General features: G+C 40.3%; 1 protein-coding gene across 1 annotated transcript; it reads right to left on the minus strand.

Annotated features, from left to right (window-relative positions):
- Positions 1-388: 388 nt before the first annotated feature.
- On the minus strand, positions 389-11,035 carry LOC117032289 (salivary lipocalin-like). Its single transcript, XM_033123685.1, has 7 exons — positions 10,872-11,035; positions 3,956-4,092; positions 3,097-3,170; positions 2,308-2,418; positions 1,844-1,945; positions 1,620-1,665; positions 389-665 (listed from the first exon to the last, which is right to left on the minus strand). The coding sequence occupies exons 1-7, from the start codon at positions 10,965-10,967 to the stop codon at positions 656-658; spliced, it is 576 nt and encodes a 191-aa protein (XP_032979576.1). The 5' UTR covers positions 10,968-11,035; the 3' UTR covers positions 389-655.
- Positions 11,036-18,253: the final 7,218 nt, after the last annotated feature.

An 18,253-nucleotide genomic window follows, 5' to 3' on the forward strand; every position in this document is an offset into this window, starting at 1 on the left:
GTTTTCCAAGAGCATGAAAGGACATTGACCATCACTAGGATGGGTAATGTAGAGAAGCTGGGATGTGGGGACATGTCGTGAAACATGGTGAGCTGGTATCAGCTTCAGCAGCATCTATATGTCCGCACCCCACTGAATAAGAGAATTCTCGGATGGGATAAATGATGGGACAAGTCTTACAGTTTGTCTTATCAGGTCACTAAGAAAGAGGCTAACCAAAGGGCAAGCAACATTCATGGGGACAAAATTAATGCATGGGCCTAGAATCCTGAAACTTGGGGATGATTCTGAGAAGCTAGAGGAGGATTATTGGTACAGAGCCAAGGAAGTCCCCTCATTTGCTTGCTGTCAGCACAATATCTCTCGCACACACAAAGATAAACATCACTGCAAGAAAAATAATTTATTGACAAGGTAGAAGAAGGTCTTATTTATGGCAAGTTCTCCTGGGTATACCACAGAGAATCAGAAATTTGGAGAAAACCCTTGATTCTTGGCGAGTTAATGAGTCTTGCTAGAAACTGAGGGAAGATCCTGAAGATGCAGAGATAATGCTTTCATGTGAGATAGTGATGGCCATCAGGTCACAGAACTTGTCACAAGATGACGTGGGGACCATGGAAGGGGTGATCCTGGAGCTCAGGTGATGAAACATTCACTTAGCACTAAAGAAACAGATGAGAAAGAGAACACAAAAACTCATAAGCACTTCCTGGATTGAACTGAGGACAAAGAGAATTTCTATTTTGGAGAAAAAAGATGAAGAAACAGACATTAACCTGCATTCTAACCTATATTATGTGCCAGAATAAGGGGAAGGAGTTCGTTGAGTTGATGACTTTTTTTTTCCCTTTTGCTGTCCTCATCTTAACCTTTGCTCAACGGAGTCTATGAAAAACAGAAGAATCAATGAAGGACCCTAGGCTGCTTTCTGCCATCCTCAGCATAGGAAGTTCTGAAGAATTTGTGATACATTGAGGAAGAATGGCAAAAGCCATAGCTGCCTTTTATTAAATATTTATTGTATGCAACTATAGTTGCTAAGACCTTCCCATACATTATATGAATGAAGCCCCACAGTACATCTTGGGTAGGAAACAGATGAGGAAACTGACAGTCCATTTTCCAGGTTGGAAGACAACTGGAAAGTCAGACAGCTCTATTTGCATATCAGAAGTTCAAGTTGTGCAGAGATCAAAGCAAAACATTTTCGCCAAAAATTTGAGGGTGAGATGGCCTTCTGGGCTTGGAAGACAGACCACAAACAGAAACGTATTTGAGTTTCATACTCACACATTTACTCTTTTCTCATTTCAAAATTTTAAGTCTTAATTATTTGTAGCACATGAACAATTACTGAGCTCTTTTCACCAGCGTTATACTGACACAGTAACTCTGTAAGGTAGACATCATTGTTTTACTTTAAATACTTATGTTATGTGCTCTAAAGCTCACGTAAGGAGTGGGTCCTGAACCCAGGATGTACAACTCCAAATTTCAAGCTCACCCCATTGGATTCCCTACTAAATTGTTTTTATTGTAATCTTTGCACATAAATTCTAATACTTTTGAAAGGCAATGATCCCTGGGCCACCCCGTCGCCACCAGAGATAACCAACCTGGATGCCTGGGACAGTTGCCTCCCTCGGGCGTGGAGACAGCGATCTGCAGAGGCAGAGAAAGCACATTCAAACACCAACCCCAGTTGATTTCCCAGACAGAAACCAAATGATTTTCCAGGTTAGAACAAAGGGGACTCATTGGAGGTGTTACCTTTTCTTGGATTTCTCCCTACAGTAACGTGGAAATTTAGGAAGAGAAAACCTAAGAGAGCTAAACTTACCAACTTTGGTCAGATCAACTATGTTTTCCTCAGTAATTCCATATTTTTGGCAAATTTCCACAAACTTTTTCTTGAGTTTCGGACTCACATCTGGTTCTCGGGCTGTGGGAAGACTGACAGTAACTGCTGTGCCTTGCGTATTGGTCATTGAGGTTCATGGCTGTGGGGTGGGTCTCCAAATGGATGGGAAAATGGATGGCGCTGATTGGTGCTTAGGCAGAAGACTTGGGGATGGGATGTAACCTGTCTTGAATTAAACGTCTTTAGGATAGCCTTCTGGCATGATGAGAGATTTCATCATCATCCATCCCACCACCGAGTCTGAGGGACTACCCAACGAGCATCTCTCTTGAGAGGAGGAGAGACACCCCACGATAAGAATGGGAGGATCACTTTGTTTGCAGGTTTCCTTCCTTCCCCTGCCTCCCAGCCCAAAGGTGAGTGTCAGCATGAAAATATTCTACCAAAGAGTGCCATCATTTGGAATGTTTGCTCATTGTTGAAACTAATGAGATGAAAAATAATATAGTCACTATAGACGACTTCAACTATTCGAAATGTATCGAATCCAGCATCTGCGAAGGAAACAGAAAAAAACTCAGAATCTCTTCATTCATGGGAAGCAAGTGAAACGCTATTCCTATTTCTCCCACAGAACAAATCCAAGTGCATATCCTAGAAGATTTAAGGAGTGCTATCTAAGGACTTCCATTTGCATCTCCCTGGGCTTCGTGTGGTGACTTCTAAGGGGAGAATTGATTCCTGGTACAATTTCTACCACAGGTAATTGACCACTAGTGGTGAAAACTTCAGCTACATCACCAACTTACCTTCTATCATCCTCCCTGAGACTCACCTACCTCTTTGGCCATCTTTAAGCCCCACTGGCATTTTATACCCAGCACTCTATCCAAGCCATGGTTGTGGCAATGGCCACCAGACATCATCACAAAATGGGCAGAGAATGACCAGCTATCCTGACAATTTACTTTTTTCTATTTTTGCTAATTTTCTTTTGTTGCAGGAGGTACATGTGACCAAATTGCCATCTTTATCTGATAGTATTATGTGCCAGGTATTGGCTTTTACACATAAGATTCTCCCAAATTTGGGACATTGGCTATTAGATGAGCCCATTTATATCAGCTAAATAAACATTGATCAGGAATTGATCAAGATCCTAATGATACTGGGGTTCAGTAAATTCCTTGCAGTTGGAAACAGAATTCAGAAAGACTTTTTTTTATACTTACAGATAACATTATATACACCATCCTCTGCTGCCTGGTCACAAAGCCCAGAAATATCAATGCACTCTCCATCTATTCTGTAGAACAAAATGAGCTGTTATTTAAGATATATTGATGGTGCTGGCTCCCTCACTCCACCTGTCACTTGAGCGTCTGATTCCTCTTAACTATTGAACATTTTTGGTACAAATTTGAAACAGCTCATATTTATATTATTTCACCTTATTTGATACTTTAATGATGAAACAACCACTGTTATCACTATTACTCTACCACTACTTCCCACTATCACTATTACTACAGCTACTTGTCTGTATAATTCGCTGAGTGCTCACATGTGCCAGCCTTTCAGATGAGTGTTTTACAGACAGATATTACTTCACTCGGTCCTCACAAAAAACTGTAAGAAAGCATTACTGTCACCCGCTTTTACCCAAGGGATAATTGGGGTGGAAAGAGATCAGTTTTCTAGGTCACACAACTAGTAAGAGATAGATATGAGAGATAGACAGGCTGTTGATCCCCAATCCTATGCTCCTAATCTATGTTATATTGCCAGACAAATTATGATTCTGATAACTCTCTCCCACTTACCTCCTCTACTCCCATTAAAATCTACTCCTGTCACCAGTTTTTATCTGTGAATCTAAAAAAGCCCAGGTTCATCAAGTCTTGGATCAATGCTAGATGAGCAAGTCTGATCTTGGATACATGTCAACAATGTTTGTACACATGTGCATGTGTGTGTGTGTGTTTATATTTTGTATGTGTGTTTAGAGGTCCCAGACCATACTTAGGATTCTCATTTTTTTGTTCTGTTTTGTTTTGTTTTTGTTTTCCAGGTAAGAAAGGACAAACTTACTTTACATGAAATTTAAACGTCAGAGAAGAGTTATCCCAGCCTTGGATATGTTCCATAAATATCCTCATGACACTATTTTCTTCTATCCTTTTTTTGACGTCTGAGCCCAAGAGAATGGTATACCATTCCCCTGAAATCTGCAATAAATCAGTAAAAGTATTGGGTAAGAAAAGAAGTGTAGGGGACACCACATGGACCCTTGTCTCCTTGAACTTGGCCGGCTGGCCAGGACTCATAATGGTGATGTGAAGATGGAATAAGACGTCAGGTCAATTGACACCACATGTAAGACTCTTTCCACTGTCTCTCCAGTGAGAATGGAGGACCCAAGTGTTGTCATTGTTTCACATGGAACAATTGTTCTTAGTCCAAGGTCACAACCCTCCTCCTTTGTCTACTATGTCAAAAAACGCCTGATAGAGACATCATCAAAATGGTGGTATGAGGTGAGCCTCTGTAAAGCTCCCCTGGAATTTACAACTAATCGAACAACAATAACTCCACAAAGGACTCCCTGCACAGCAGACAGGCCAGACGAAGAGGCCCACTACTGAATTCACCGAAAGGTGGGAGAATCGCGCGAGCAGGTGAGGAGTGAAGGGAGAAGTGCGGGGACGGAGTCGCGCGGGCGCAGGATGCAGCCCTAGCTCCGTGCTCCGAGCTCGCTGCATCCCGGAGCTACCGCAGCTGCGGGAGAGGGAAGAACTCGCGCTGCTAGGGCTCCGCTTATGGCCCACAGGGCTGAGGGGGCAGCATATAACACGGCTGAACCCAACGCTCACGGCAGAGACCTCGGAACAAGGACTGAAGGAAGAAGGCTGAAAACGGTGTTTAAGCCCTCACTGCCGAGCAGAGAACGGAAGCCTTAGGCACAGAGACTAGCCGCCCCCTCCATACCCTCCCAGAGCTCGCCCCGCGCCCACCTGCCCGGTGCTAGAAGCGGACCAGTAGTAGTGTCAGATCAAAAGAACAGAATATTTGCAGTTCTGAGAACTGTGGACCGCAGACACAGATTCGAGGCCCAACTAGTTCCGGCAAAGGGGAGGGAGCTGTGGAAGCAGGACCGGCTGTGGTGGTGGTCGCCACCATTGCTCTGGGCCACATCTCACAACTCACCCCACCCCTGTCCCCACCTATCTGGGCGGATCCCTGCAGGAGTAAACACAACTGCTGAAACACACGGGCTCTGAATCTGGTGCAGGAAGAGTTTTGGAACTTCAAAAGCTCTCTGCATACCCACACGGACACTGTGCCCTGTGACCCAAGCGAACTATTAACGGAGGAAAAGCCCGTCTCCCAGGGAATCCCCGCATTGTGTGAGAAGCTGGAATAGTGCAGAGAAAACATAGCACTACCGTGTGACAGAAATAAAAGGTTGCAGTCGGAGAGAAAGTAAAACATTCTACCAACAAGTACGGGAAAACAAAAGAAAGACCTCTTCCTATCCACATGTTGCAGAGGCCACTCCTGTAGATGTCTAGGAAGAGAAATAATAAATCAGTAATTGCCATGAATAACCAAGGCAATAAGACAGCTCAGAAAGAAAGTGAAAAGTCTCCAGAAAAGGAACTTAAAGATGTGGAAATATGTGACTTAAATGACAGAGAATTCAAGATTGCAGTTCTGAAAAAACTCAACGAGATGCAAGAAAACACAGAAAGGTAGTTTAATGAACTCAGAAACGCAATCAAAGAACAACATGAGCATTTTACAAAAGAGATTGAAATTTTGAAAAAGAACCAAATAGAATTTCTGGAGATTAAGAATTCAATAGAAGAAATTAAGAATGAAATAACCAGCTTAGGTAGTAGAGTTGACCAGATGGAGGAAAGAATCAGTGACATCGAAGACAGAAACCTGGAAATTACATGGATGGAAGAAGAAAGAGACTTGAGACTTAAAAGAAATGAAAGAACTCTACAAGGACTTTCTGACTCCATCAGAAAGAGCAATATAAGAATAATGGGCATACCAGAAGGAGAAGAAAGAGAGAAGAGAACAGAGAATATATTCAAACAAATTGTTGATGAGAACTTCCCAAACTTGTGAACAGAACTGGATCCTCGAATCCAAGAAGCAAATAGAACACCTAATTACCTCAATCCCAACAGGCCTTCTCCAAGGCGCATTGTATTAAAGCTGTCTAAAATCAACGACAAAGAAAGAATTCTCAAGGCAGCCAGGGAAAAGAAGACGGTAACCTACAAAGGAAAGCCCATTAGATTATCATCAGATTTTTCAGCAGAAACTCTACAAGCCAGGAGGGAGTGGAACCAAATATTCAAACTATTGAAAGAGAGAAATAATGTATCCAGCAAAGATATCCTTTAGATATGAAGGAGGAATAAAGACCTTTCCAGACATACAGAAGCTGAGGAAATTTTCTAATACACGACCTGTACTATAAGAAATACTAAAGGAGGCTATTTGACCACCATCAACAGGGACAATTTGTGGCAACCAAAACATAAAAAGGGGGAGAGTAAAGGCCTGAACCGGAATATGGGAATGGAGAAAGTAAGTGTGCTGAAGAAAATGGAATACCCTAAATATCAAACTTTCGTTTACTTAAACTTAAGGGTAACCACTCAAGAAAAATCCAGAACTGAAATACATACTGTAATAAAAGAAGAAACAGAGGGAAACATCATAGAATACCACCGTACAGAAATGATAGACAACAACAAAAAGGCAAAGAAACAATGGAGACACAGCCTTACCAGAAAACTAAAGATAGAATGACAGGAAATCCTCACATATCAATAATCACCTTAAATTTAAATGGACTGAACTCACCAATAAAAAGGCACAGAGTAGCAGATTGGATCAAAAAACTAAACCCAACCATATGCTGTCTCCAAGAGACACATCTCAGCTACAAGGACAAGCATAGACTCAAAGTGAAAGGGTGGAAATTGACACTCCAAGCAAATGGTACCCAGAGAAAATCAGGTGTAGCCATAATGATATCAGATGAAACAGACTTCAGGGTGAAAAAGATAACAAGAGACAAAGATGGACATTTCATAATGGTAAAGGGGACTATACAACAAGAAGACATAACAGTCATCAATATTTATGCCCCCAATCAGGGAACACTGAAATATACCAAGCAACTACTAACAGAACTAAAGGGAGAAATTGACAATTATACTAGGGGATCTAAATACATCACTGACAGCTATGGATAGATCATCCAAACAGAAAATAAAGAATGAAATAGCAGCCCTAAATGACACATTAGATGAAATGGACATAATTGGCATATATAGAGCACTTCATCCTTAAACATCAGACTATACATTCTTTTCTAGTATACATGGAACATTCTCAAGGATAGACCATATATTGGGACATAAAATCAGCCTCAGCAAATTTTAGAAGATTGAAGTCATACTAAGAATATTCTCTGATCACAAGGCTTTGAAATTGGATATCAACTGCAAAAAGAAAGCAGGAAAAAACGCAAATACATGGAGCTTAAACAACATACTTTTAAAGAACGACTGGGTCAAAGAAGAAATTAGAGGAGAGATCAAAAGATACATAGAAACAAATGACAATGAAAATATATCCTACCAAAATTTTGGGGATGCAGCAAAAACAGTTTTAAGAGGGAAATTTATATCATTACAGGCCTATCTCAAGAAACAAGAAAAATCCCAAATAAATAACCTCATGTTACACCTTAAAGAACTAGAAAAAGAAGAACAAGTGAAACCCAAGATCAAAAGAAGAAAGGAAATAACAAAAATCAGAGCAGAACTAAATGAAATAGAGAACAAAAAGACAATAGAAAAAATTAATGTGACAAAGAGCTGGTTCTTTGAAAAGATTAACAAAATTGACAAACCCTTGGCTAGACTCACTAAGATAAAAAGAGAGAAGACACTAATTAACAAAATCAGAAATGAAAAGGGGGAGGTTATCACGGACACCACAGAAATACAAAGGATCATCCAAGAATACTATGAAGGACTATATGCCACCAAATTCAATAACCTAGAAGAAATGGACAAGTTCTTAGAAACATATAGCCTTCCAAGGCTGAATCATGAAGAAGTGGAAAACCTAAACAGACCGATCACCAGTAATGAAATTGAATCAGTAATCCAAAACCTTCCCAAAAGCAAAAGTCCGGGACCAGATGGCTTCACTAGTGAATTCTACCAAACCTTCAAAGAGGATCTAACACCAATCCTGCTCAAACTCTTCCAAAAAAATTGAAGAAGAGACAGTACTCCCTAACTCATTTTATGAGGCTAACATTACCCTGATACCAAAACTGGTAAGGACAACACAAAAAAAGAAAACTACAGACCAATATCTCTGATGAATACAGATGCAAAAATCCTAAACAAAATTCTAGCAAATCGAATATAACAATACATTAAAAGGATCATTCATCACGACCACGTGGGGTTCATCCCCGGGGCACAAGGATGGTTCAACATCCACAAGTCCATCAATGTGATACATCACATAAACAAAATAAAGGACAAAAATCATATGATTATATCAATTGATGCAGAAAAAGCATTTGACAAGATACAACATCCATTTATGATTAAAACACTTAATAAAATAGGTATAGAAGGAAAATAACATAACATAATAAAGGCCATATATGACAAGCCCTCAGCTAATCTCATAATTAATGGTGAAAAACTGAAGCCCTTTGCTCTACGTTCAGGAATACGACAGGGCTGTCCCCTATCACCTATGCTTTTCAACATAGTGTTGGAAGTCCTAGCCAGAGCAATCAGGCACGAGAAAGAAATAAAAGGCATCCACATTGGGAATGAAGAAGTTAAATTATCACTCTTTGCAGATGACATGATGCTATATATAGAAAACCCTAAAGACTCCACCAAAAAGCTATTAGAAACAATCAACGAATACAGTAAAGTTGCTGGCTACAAAATCAACGTACAAAAGTCCATTGCATTCCTATATACTAACAATGAAATCTCAGAAAAAGAAATCCAAAAAACAATTCCTTTTGCAATTGCAGCAAAAAGAATAAAATACCTAGGAATAAACTTAACCAAGGTTGTGAAGGACCTATATGCTGAAAACTATAAGACATTTTTGAAAGAAATTGAAGAAGACACAAAGAAATGGAAAGACTTTCCATCCTCATGGACTGGAAGAATCAACATAGTTAAAATGGCCATATTACCCAAAGCAATATACAGATTTAATGCAATCCCCATCAAAATCCCAATGGCATTTTTAAAAAAAATAGAACAAAAAAATCATCAGATTTGTTTGGAACCACAAAAGACCCCGAATAGCCAAAGCAATTTTAAGAAAAAAGAACAATACTGGAGGTATCACACTCCCTGACTTTAGCTTGTACTACAGAGCTACAATAATCAAAACAGCATGGTATTGGCAGAAAAACAGACACTTAGACCAATGGAATAGAATTGAGAACCCAGAAATAAAACCACATAAATATGGACAGATAATTTTTGACAAAGAAGCAAAAAACATACAATGGAGGAAAGACAGCCTCTTCAATAAATGGTGCTGGGAGAATTGGATAGCCACGTGCAAAAGAATGAAACTGGACTGCTATCTGTCACCATGTACCAAAATTAATTCAAAATGGATCAAAGACTTAAGCATAAGACCTGAAACAATAAACTGCATAGAAGAAAACATAGGTACTAAACTTATGGACCTTGGGTTCAAAGAGCATTTTAAGAATTTGACTCCAAAGGCAATGGAAATAAAAGCTAAAATAAACGAATGGGACTATACGAAACTTAAAAGCTTCTACACAGCAAAAGAAACCATCGACAAAATAAAGAGGCAACCAACTGAATGGGAGAAGATTTTTGCAAACAGTGCCTCCGATAAGGGGCTAATATCCAAAATATACGAGGAACTCATGAAGCTCAACAACAAAAAAACAAACAACCCAATTGAAAAATGGGCAGAAGACCTGAAGAGACATTTCTCCAAAGAGGACATACAAATGGCAAATAGACATATGAAAAAAATGCTCAACATCACTAATCATCAGAGAAATGCAAATAAAAACCACAATGAGATATCACCTCACCCCAGTCAGAATGGCTATCATCAAGACAAATAGTAACAAGTGTTGGAGAGGCTGTGGAGAAAAAGGAACCCTCATACCCTGTTGGTGGGAATGCAGACTGGTGCAGCCGTTATGGAAGGCAGTGTGGAGGTTCCTCAAAAAATTACGAATAGAATTACCATATGACCCAGCGATCCCTCTCCTGGGAATCTACCCAAAAAATCTGAAAACATCTACACATAAAGACACGTGTGTTCCAATGTTCATTGCAGCTCTGTTTACGGTGGCCAAGACATGGAAACAACCAAAATGTCCTTCGATAGATGAATGGATAAAGAAGTTGTGGTATATATACACAATGAAATATTATTCGGCGGTAAGAAAAGATGATATAGGAACATTTGTGACAACATGGATGGATCTTGAGAGTATAATGCTAAGCGAAATAAGTCAGACAGAAAAAGCAGAGAACCATATTATTTCACTGATATGTGGCATATAAACCAAAAACAACAAAAGAACAAGACAAACAAATGAGAAACAAGAACTCATAGACACAGACAATAGTTTAGTGGTTACCAGAGGGTAAGGGGGTGGGGGGTGGGAGAGGAGGGTAAGGGGGATCAAACATATGGTGATGGAAGAACTGACTCCGGGTGGTGAACACACAATGGGATTTATAGATGATGTAATACAGAATTGTACACCTGAAATCTATGTAATTTTACTAACAATTGTCACCCCAATAAATTAAAAACAAACAAAACAAAAAACAAACGCCTGCCCTCCAGTAGGGCCACCTTGCTTCAGAATCCTCCAAACCACCCCCCAAAATCAGACATCACTGTGCTCCACCAACTCTACCTTTGGGACATCAAAGTTGCTTGTCACAACCTCATGGTTTCCTTCCTCATGTGCCCAGACTAGAGTCAGCCCCAGACACAGTGACAGCAGCTTCATCTTGGCAGGTGACGGTAGTAAAAAAGCTACAGTCCCTTTGAGTCTTTCCCTGAAGGTGGCTCCACCGCTCAGCTCCTCTGCCTTTATATTCATTCTGAGTCCAGTTATTTGTCCATGAGATGACAGCTTTCCTCCTCCCACTCCGTGAAATGCCCTGTCATTCATTGGTGTGAAGCCACGATTGTTCCTGCCCTTTTCATATTTGGCAATCTCATTTATTTTAGATCTAGTAAGTGACCTTAAATTTCTCAAAACACACACTCAAGAAACATAGTGGATGTTAAAAAAAAGGCTGCCATTTGGAACTAGTTTTAACTGTTGATCTGGCTTGGAATCAGAAAGCCAGTTATGTGTGGCGGGAATAGAGTAGAACAGAAAAAATAGAATGTGTCAGGCCCCCCTGTTCCAGCATTCACATGGTGTGCAGAATTACATGAGTCACCCCAGGATAACTAGCCTCAGAAACAAATAAAAAACTGTCTCTACCAAAGATGACAATACCTATTGCAAAGCATTCAACTAGAGCTGAGTAATATAGGATGGTATAGAATAATGTCTTGAAGGTATGGTGTCTGGTATTGAGCAAATTAAGACTCAGCATTTGTTCCTACATCTGCGAGTATACCTATCACTATGTATACCTCGCTATGTACCATCGACCAATAAGAGAAATGGAGAAGTAGAAGATGTCATCCCTTCCTTCAAGCAACTTTCAATGAAGATGGAGACATGCTTCATTTCTCAATAAGAGCTCGATTCTACAAGCATAAGTAACTCAAGTGAGTGGGACCAAGTCCACACCACTGTGCGTCACAAAAGGGGCTGATGCTAAAGGAGGTGGCATCAGGTAGAAAGTTCTTAAGAACACATGAGTCATGCAGACCTGGGCCTCATTCCTATCTCTGCCATTTTGAAGCCATGAGGACAAATTTAACCTCTTGGAGCCTTAGTGTCCTCTTATTGGGATAATTGTACCCACCGATAGATTGCTGTAGGGATTCAGTAGGATGATGTGCGTGGAACCCTCAGACTAATGTGTGGCACACACATTACCAGACATGTTGGGCTGGTTGGGTCGCAGAAGTTTTCCTGGCATAGGTGGGACTAGGGGGAGCCCATGAACGTTAGGTGAGGTATGGAGACACGGAGAGCCTTTTGGAAGAGGATTCCTGGTGAGAGGAATGTTGTGGTCAGGCCCCTGTGACCCCAGTTGGGGCTTGTTCAAAGCTGTGGCTCATTTTAGCCTTGAACTATGGTCCCCTGTCGCACCCACAAAACAGAAAGAGGCCAGTGTCCTGGGTGGAGCTGGGCACAAGCCAGTGAACCCAGGACCTGTGGCATCTATTTGTCGGCTGCTTTAGAGTCATCCCAGCCCCTTGGGGGTCATTCCTAGTTCATGCTCAACCGATATCCAGTCCCTGGTCTTTTGATGTCTGTGTAACTTTAGGCTTCATGGGCTGGCTGTCGGTTTAGGTTGTGCTGCCGGAGCGATAAAGGTGCTGAGTTTGACACATAGGGGCAAAGGCTGTGTGCTTTATTCTCTCTAGTTGATTGTCTCCAAGAATTGATGGCAGCCTCTGAGTAACCAGGTTTGTGAGATGATCCCATTCTTCCTGGGCTGTATGCTGAGGGGAGAGTAAGCTACCGCTGCTGCACACAACACCTCTGTCCCATCCCACCACACTCCTAACTCTGCACCCATATCAGTGTCAGATTGGAACTTTCTGTTCCTGGTGGCGACCTGTTTCTTGTTCACCTTTGTACCTACCGTAGCACCTGATACATAGTATCGCCTTTGGAATGATTGTACACCAAGTCCTATATTAAAAGCATTAGGTATTCTTTTAGTAGACGGAACCTTATAGAAAATCCTTTTGTAGCTAGGAATATTATTTTGGGGAAGTGACCTCCTAATTTATATTATTGAGTTATAAGAGTAGAGAGAGAGCATAGGACTGAAGTCTATTATCAGAAGCCTGTTGTGGATCATCTTATCTACTAAGACCTGAGTTAACTATTCCCTGCTCTGATTACTCACTTTCATTTCAAATCTACCAAGTTTCAGTGGTCAGGGTAAGCATTGCCAGGACAGCCAATAAATACTGAGACAGAAAGGTCAAGGCTGCAAATACACCAAGGAGTTGTGAGCAATCCAGCTGGCGGTTCAGTGAAAGAAAATCCAGACAAAAACAAACCTGAACTAATATTAAATCAGTCAGGAGTGATGGTTCACTTTACAATAGGTTTCCTACAACAGGAATTAAAGAATTCCTACAATGGGTTTAAATACTTCTTCATTACTGCATTTACATATTTGTGGTAGGAGCTGTGGATTCATTACTTAAAAACACTCTCACAATTTTCAGATGATCAATAAATGTCACTGTTAAGTGAATTATTGACTTTTATAGTGGGGAGGATGGGAAGAGGTAAAGATTGGGAAAGATGAGAATAAAATAAATAATTCAAAAAGAGTAACCACTGATGTTAGCATCTCCCAGATTACAGTATAAGTACATGGAATACGGATTTAATTTACAAAAGCTCACTTGGCCACCCATCAACAGGGAATACATTTATTGTATAATGGAAGATACACAAGGTACATTTGACTGTAGAGTAATTTTGTCTGTAGTGTAGCAAGTTGCTGTAAGAGATGATGCTACTACAGGATTTTTCAAAAACAATGATTGGACTTAATTCAACTACCATTACCAAATGCCTACCTCTACACTAGGCCTTTTAGAGACACTTTGAGGACTAAAGAGATAAACAAGATAGGGGCTGTGCCCTCAAGAAACTCTTGGTCAGTGAAAGGATTATTTGAAAAAAATCTTAATTATTAGGTAGAAAGATTTTCAAATTATATAGGAAAACAGAGAAGCCAATAGTGATGAAGAAAAAGAATAAAAGGAGAGAAAAATAAAACATGATTTGATTCAATTGAAGACTGATTACCTAATTCCAGGTATGGAGCCAGAAGAGTTTTTTTCCCTCCAGATTAGTGGTACTTTATGTAAAGAACACAAGCTTTAGTAGACTCTGGTCCTCTCCTGGTCCAGGGGAGAAGGAAAGGACCCCAAGGGTGAGAGGGAGATTGCGGGGGGCATTGGTCTCTGGAAAGTAAAGGTTTTGTGGAGAAAGGAGTGAGAGTTGATTTCTTCTGCTAGCCAAAAGACTCCTTCCTTTCTGCTAGGGGACAAACAGCAATTCTCTTGAGCCAGTCTCTGTCAGTACAACAGTAGCAGATGGACCTAGTTTATATCCTATCTTCTGTTGCCGCCCTGGAGAGCTAGCCTTCGGACCTTCTCTTTTATAGGGCCAACTGATTGCTGTTAAGAGTAGCCAATCATTCTAGGGATGAGCAGCCTGGGCCCAAAATATTTACCAATCTTTTAAGAACAGAGAGTTAATAATATTAAATCACATTCCCATATTTTAAATGGCATGTGAATCCAAATTGTTATATTTCAGCCAAGTTGCATCAGCTACTTCTATAATTAAGGTCCTTAGACTTCAACAAACTTAGAAACTGGTCATCACAAAAAAGAAGGTCTTATTCAAAGTCATCTTTGTTCAAGCATCAGATTGTGCCAGAATCCACTTACCAAGGCAAATAGTTATAACAGGGGACGTATTTTGCAGCAGTACAAACATCATCTGTCCAGGGACCAGATATTTAAAAATAATATTTTGATGTCACCAACTGAGCAAGAACTCAGTATTAGATTAAGTGCTTTATAAATATTATTTTATATAATCCTTATAATAGCTCTATGTGATAAGTGCTATTCCCTTTTTTTTTAATTTGTTGGGGTGACAATTTAGTAAAATTACATAGATTTCAGGTGTACAATTCTGTATTACATCATCTATAAATCCCATTGTGTGTTCACCACCCAGAGACAGTTCTCCTTCCATCACCATATATTTGATCCCCCTTACCCTCATCTCCCAATCTCCACTCCCCTTACCCTCTGGTAACCACTAAACTATTATCTGTGTCTATGAGTTTTTGTTTCTCATTTGTTTGTCTTGTTCTTTTGTTGTTTTCAGTTTTATATACCACATATCAGTGAAATCATATGGTTCTCTGCTTTTTCTGTCTGACTTATTTCGCTTAGCACTATACTCTCAAGATCCATCCATGTTGTCACCAATGGTCCTATTTCATCTTTTCTTACCACCAAATAATATTCCGTTGTGTATATATACCACAACTTCTTTATTCATTCATCTATCGAAGGACATTTTGGTTGTTTCCATGTCTTGGCCACCGTAAACAAAGCTGTAATGAACATTGGAGCACACATGTCTTTATGTATAAATGTTTTCAGCTTTTTTGGGTAGATACCCAGGAGAGGGATTGCTGGGTCATATGGTAATTCTACTGGCTGAAGTCATGACTCTGTGTGTGAGTGAGGGGCTTATAGAGTCCATATATGAGCAGATAACAGTCCATTTATAACCAGGCAACTTTATTGAAACTAACTGGCTGACTGGAAATGCACTTCGTGACCTTTTTCTTCAGTGTCACTCTTGATTCATTGAACAAGTTACTCATTGAAAAAGCCAGTAGCAACATCCAACCCCTGTTAAATAATACTAAGGCATAGTCAATGCCAAGAAGAATAGCAGTTTATTTGATTCACGTGCCAGAGTGGAAGTGCAGCTTGGTCCTCGGCTGCACCATCCAGGATGATTATACATCCTGCTGGTACTGGCGCAGATCCAGTTCTAAAATACCCACTCCCTTCACTAATAAAAGGTTGCTTGAAGGCTAACAACAGCTCATCTGTGTTAGCTGGGTCTCCCAGAAAGCAGATGCTGAGACAGATTTAGGAGTGTAAAAGGTTTATTCAGGAGTAACACTTGTGAAAGGAAAAAGAAGGAAGCAGGATTAGGGAAGGGGAGTAGCCAGACCATGATGCAGATCGGACAATGTCTCTGTCAGCCCCACAGGGAGCTCTGGAGCATGTTAGCAGAGTCCTGCATCAGGCGAAAATTGCAAAAATTGCTAGGACCTTGTAGCACAGTCCTTTTCGGACACTGACTGGGCCCACCCCAAGAAGACCAGTACCTCATCTCAAGGGTTGAGGCAAATCTGAGTGAGTTAACAGTGGAGGCTGTCAGCTGGGCCAGGAGCCCTTTCTTGATGGGGGAATGTGAGCAATGCATCTCTATGTCTGGCACACCATCCTAATATCTAGAAATAGGTAGTTTCCTCAAAAGAGGTCCAGAGTTACCTGACACCATATACATACATGCATATATATATATATATATATATTTTTTTTTTTTTTTCCTTTTCTCAGAAAGGCCCAGAGTTTCTCTTCCTACATGGAGTAGGAGCAGGGATGGAAACATAACCACTTTCTTTCTTTTCTAGTTTAAAATTTCTACCACAATATGAGGGCTCCTGTAGGTAAGAAAACCAAGAATCCCACTAACTGTTGCCTCCACTTGTTAAAACTCAGTAAGTACCTATGTGTATGTGGCCCCAGGTTACCCAGAGGATAACCCATCTGCGACTCTCTCAGTTGTACATCATTTAGGACTGATTTATGTCAATGATGCTGACACTAGCAGGAGTGGGGAGTCGGGAGGCTGTTTGGACCGTGGGAAGACTAATCATAAGTCTTGGATCCTGGACCATTGGGGGAAAGGGTCAAGGACCCCCAAAGATAAAAATCATCCATGCTATAATTTTGCCATCAGCTGGACCTAATTTGAAAAATAAGAAAATCTGCTTCACACCACCAATGTAAGGATTTGATGCAATTACTTGTGTAAAGAACTTGGTGCCTTGCTTGGCACATAGTAAATAGTCAATTAATGGAAACTAATCATCTTCTTTTACTCTGATCAACTTAGTCATTTAATAAATAGTCATTTTTGGCTTACTATGTCCAAGTACTGAGTACAGTGTTGATCAAAATAGCTCGAATCCCTGCCCTTACTGAGTTTCTACAGTAGTCTATTTCTTTTTAATCTTCACATTCTACATCCTATAAGTTCAGGAGCAGGACATGAGGAAAAAGACCAAACTAGGTGCCTCTCTTTTAATTGTAGTCCCTACAAAACCCCCTAATTTCTTTCTTCTTTCACTCATGCTGCAATCCCTCCTGGAAAGCCCTTCCTTTTCTGCCTCTTGAAATTTACCCTTCCTTCAAGGCCCAGTTCAAGAATTCCCTTTCCTTGATTCTCCCAACACTCACCCTTGTATTCCTTTGTCCATCCCCAGTGCACTTAGAGCTTTGTTCTTGCACCACAGCAGTCACACTTATTGGTTCATGCTAATGTCAAAATATTATTCTCAAAGAGTTAAGTGATATAACTCACATACAACTATATAGGGAACATTTGTCAAAGATTTAAGTAACCCCTTATTGAAAGACCCAGAAGAATGACAACTGGTCCAAAGGAGGGTATGAGAAGCTGACATGTATATTGTCCGTGAAAGAAAAAAAATGCTGGAATAAAATTACTAAGTTAGACCCACAGTGGTTGATGTCCTACAGGGCAATAAATCCACAATCTTTGTGGTTATATTCTCAATTGGACAGAAATCAGTTACATATTTGGCAGGCAAAAATAATTAGCACCTGTTCAGTGCTAATCTGCTCTTAAATAACAGAATTTTAAAACATATTTTATTCATTAATATGGGAAACTTTTAAAAAATGCCTGAAGAATGCTTAAAACTAGACTATTAAGTGTCCCTACAAGTACATGAATTTGGCAATAACTAGCTAGTCTTTCTTGGGTTTTGCCATACTTAATACATATTAATTCAGAACTTGTATTCTGTTATGAATTTGAGAGTCAACCTTCTGGGATGACCACCAGTTTTGATGCTGGTATTTAGATTTTATTTAGAATGCAAAAACAATTGAAATAGTTTTTGGATAGTATATATGGAACAGATTATTTTAAGTATATGCTTTAAAAATCTACAAGTTTCTTCAAACACATTATTTACAAACCTAGTATAAAATTTGTTTACTATAAAATACCTATATAAACAGTTTTGTATAATGAGCAGTGGGTCAACCAGCCCAGCCTGAGCACCTAAGGAGGTGCTTGCAATGGCTGAGCCTTACGGGCAGGCAGCGATGGCAATAGGCCTAGGTGGCCCTGGGTCTTTTGCTAAGCTGCCCCAGGCCCACTACTGGTGGCAGCCAGCCTTAGTTCACAGCGAGGCTACCCCTACATGCCTCCAGATCCAGCACAGAAAGCAACCAACCACATAACTTTGTGGCTCCTACCATATAGCCGCAGGCCAG

The sequence above is a fragment of the Rhinolophus ferrumequinum genome, chromosome 12, assembly GCF_004115265.2.
Source record: "Rhinolophus ferrumequinum isolate MPI-CBG mRhiFer1 chromosome 12, mRhiFer1_v1.p, whole genome shotgun sequence".
NCBI classification, from domain to species: Eukaryota; Metazoa; Chordata; class Mammalia; order Chiroptera; family Rhinolophidae; genus Rhinolophus; species Rhinolophus ferrumequinum.